The 3,649-nt window shown below is 47.6% G+C and overlaps 1 protein-coding gene across 1 annotated transcript in view; it reads left to right on the top strand.

Moving 5' to 3' along the window:
- Positions 1-307: 307 nt before the first annotated feature.
- The window catches only part of PNMA8B (PNMA family member 8B), a 15,410-nt gene continuing 12,068 nt past the window's right edge, over positions 308-3,649 (top strand). Inside the window, 1 exon segment of the mRNA XM_027767208.1 lies at positions 308-378. Within this exon segment, the coding sequence (XP_027623009.1) occupies positions 308-378 (71 nt within the window).

Here is a 3,649-nt window from a genome sequence, read left to right as displayed (position 1 = left end):
CGCGCGCCGCTCCCCTGCGGCTCCCGCGGATCCCTCCGCGCCCGCTCGGCAACGACGGGCCCGCGGACCTCTGGTCTCCACCCCACACAGGGCCAGGATTTGCGGCCGAGCGCGCGCGCGCGCTCCCGCCGCGGGACTACTTTCGGTGGCCGCGCGCCCCGCCCCCTTGGGCCCACCACGCTTTCCTACCGGCGGAGGGGCACCGCTCGGCGGCGCGTGACGCGTCCCTCTGTGAGCCGCGCCGCTATTGGGCCCGACCCGCGGCGGAAATGAGAGCGCGGCGCCGATTGGTTCGGCCTTCCCTGCAATGCGTCAAACTGGGGCGAGCCACTGCGAGAAGGCGGTGGGGAAACCTGAAATATGTGGCTGCGTGGAGCTGTGAGGCCTAACGAGGTGCAGAAGGGAACTGTCGCTGTTTCTGAAGCAAGTCAATAGTTTTTGTGGCCGGAGGGTGGTAAAAGGCTGGCAAAAGATGCAAAAGGACTTCTCCGGCTCTCCCCTCTAACAGATGGACGATGGTTCCATCCCAAATGCTGGCCTCTGGAAGCCCCGCCCCAAACTGGACTCTTCGAGGTGGCAGGGTCTTCTCGGTGTCGCCCCGCCCTTAAGGCTTCTGTCCCCCATCTGTGCTCTGGGACCCAATATATTGAGCTATTTAGCTTCACTTTTGATCCTCTTAGGGTCTCTGAACTTGGGGCCGTTCTTGGAAGGCCTCTGGAAAAAGGGCATTAAAGTCACTCATTCGCTGCGTGAATTGGGCGCCTGCTAGATGCAGAGACCTATGTTTGCTTGGGCTGGGGAGGTCACACTTCTCAGACGTTCCCTGGGCATCTGGTAGACCGATGATTTTATTTTTTTTACTTCTTAGTCCAGGGTTCCAGCCTTAGGAGGAACAATAGTTGATGCAAAGGTTAGCTGAAACTTCACTACCCTCCTTGGGGTATTAGTTAGGAACAGGAGCTAATTCATTCTCACCTAACCTTCCCACTGTAGTGATTGGCAGAGGAGTGCACAAGTGAGTTAAGCTGAGCCAATCGTCATGCACCACCTGGAACAGAGTGTAGACTGAACCAAGGAGTGTCCTTCCCTGGATTTTTTGACCTGGAGTTTGGGGACAAAAAGCTTTTTTAGCTTTTTTGGGTGCCTAGGCTGTGAAGAAATAGGTACTTCCTATAGGTTCTTTCTGTGGCCATCTTCCTACCTTGCCCCCATCTCAGGGAAGAAAATGTCTGGCGCAGAGGCGAGGTGGCCGGCAAATGGCATGGTGGTTAAAGGCTCTGGACTCTCACACAGCTGACCATAGTTCAAGTCTTGGACCTGGTGGCTTGCTTTCTCACTTCCTCTCTCTCTGTCTCTCTCTGATCAAACTGAAAAAAAAAATGATAATAAAAAATAAAGTTAAATTAAAAAAAAAAAAGAGAGACAGACAACAGAGTGAGGGAGAGAATCATGTTAGCCTTTACTTCCCTGGTTCCAGTATTCCAGAGGCCAACTGCACTCCATCATGCAAGAATTTTTATTACATGTGTCATTAAAACTTCCCTTTTATCCCAAACCAGTTTGAGTTGCATTTCTTTTTCCTTTTTCAAGAATTAATTAACTTAGGGGCCAGCAGTTAGCGTAATGGCTATGTCGCTGGACTCCCACGTAGTTGACTGCAGTTCGCATCCCAGACCCAGTGGCTTAAAACTCACGCCGGGCGCGTGTGCATGCGTGTCCAAGATCCCGAGAGGAGAATGGAGGAGAAGGGATTGCAGCATGGCCATCCCCCCTGGGGGGTGATTTCTCGCTTTCTGTCTCTCTGTCTCTCTCTGTCCGGCGAGGGCATGTGCCCTATAGCAAAAACCTCTCAAAAAAAAAAGAAAAAAGAATTAATTAACTTTATTTATTTATTTATTTAAATTTGACCAGAGAGGAGCAGAGAGAAAGTGAGAAGCAAGCAGCCAGGTCCGGTACTCAGTCCACGGTTGATCATGAGGGATTCCATCACCCTTAACCTCATGGTACCTGCCAGCCCTTGAATTTCTTTTTTCTTTTCAACTTTGTTTATTTATTTATTTATTTCTGAGAGAGACAGGCACACCCCACAGGGTCATCACACCATAATCCACCCCCAGTCTCAGCACTCAGGGCTATTTCAGGATATGAACTCAGAACCTTTCTTGTGTGGGCTCATTTGCATTTCCACTGTGCCTGGCCCTGAGATGAATTTCCACCACTTGCGACTGACAGATTCCTGTTGGAGATGAGGTGGCCTAAGTTCTGCCTAGGTTATTATACTGCCCCTGAGAGAGTAAAGGCCAAATATTCAGGATTTGTTCAACATGGGTTGAACAAGTAAATTAAATGAGGGCAAGCTGGTGACAAGCAGGTGGCGTGGTGGTTAAGGTGCTGGACACTCCCACGTGCTGACCACGGTTTGAGTCCCAGACCTGGTGACTTGCCTTCTCACTTTTCCTCTCTCTCTCTCTCTCTCTCTGTTTCTGTTTCTCTCTGGTCAAGTTAAAAGAAATGAATGGGGACCAGCAGTTAGCATAATGGCTATGTTGCTGGACTCCCACGTAGTCGACCGCAGTTCAAGTCTCAGACCTGGTGGCTTAAACTCACGCTGGGCGTGTGTGCGTGCATGCCCAAGATCCCCAGAAGAGAATGGAGGAGAAGGGATTATGGCATGACCATCCCTCCGATGGGTGATTTCTCCCTTTCTGTCTCTCCATCTCTGTCTTTCTGACGAGCACACGCACCCTATAGTAAAAACCTCTCAAAAAGAAAGAAAGAAAGAAAAAGTAATGAATGAATAAATAAATATTTTTTAAAAGAAGGCAAGCTTATACTCTTTCCTCTCTGTCTCGCTCTTTCTTTTCTTTTTCTGTTTTTAAAAATGTTTTTGCTGGGGCCAGCAGGTGGCATGGAGGTTAAAGTGCTGGACTCCCACATGGCCAACCTCAGTTCAAGTCCTGGACCTGGTGACTTGCTTTCTTGCTTTCCCTCTCTCTCTTTCTCTGTCTGATAAAACTGGGGGAAAAAATTAATAATAACAATAAATAAAAGTAAATAAAATAATTCTTTAAAAAAAGGTTTTTGCTATAGGGTACATACACTTGATGGAAAAATAGAGAGCAATGGTGAGAGGGAAAGTGAGAAATTACCTCTCTGGGAGGATAGGCATACCACAATTCCTTCTCTTCAATTCTTCTGCTGGGACCTTGAGAACACACACACACATGTGCCCGGCATGATTCTCAAGGCGCCAGATCCAGGACTTGAGCCACAATCAGCCACGTGAGAATCCAGCACCTTAACCACCATGCCACTTGCTGGTCTGGAGTCTTTCTCTTTCTTTTTTATTTTTTATTTTTTATTTTTATTTTTTATATTATATTACCTAACACTCATTCCCTGAGCATCATCACAACATACTAAATGTAGTTTCCCATCTAGGATAAACTGCATAATGGCTTAATCAAGCATGTTATCATCAATAATATTCCATTTCTACTTTCATACATATGTATACGTATATATATGTTTTTTATCCTATCTTTGACCCTCTGCCCTGTCCCCCTCTCCCATTACCCTATCTCTGCTATATACAGTTGTCTTCCAGGGGAGTTATTGAAAATGTGATACATGCAAGTAAAGGGAGAAG

This window comes from Tupaia chinensis, unplaced genomic scaffold (assembly GCF_000334495.1).
Source record: "Tupaia chinensis unplaced genomic scaffold, TupChi_1.0 Scaffold000067_1, whole genome shotgun sequence".
NCBI classification, from domain to species: domain Eukaryota; kingdom Metazoa; phylum Chordata; class Mammalia; order Scandentia; family Tupaiidae; genus Tupaia; species Tupaia belangeri.
This window is presented reverse-complemented; position numbering and strand designations above follow the sequence as displayed.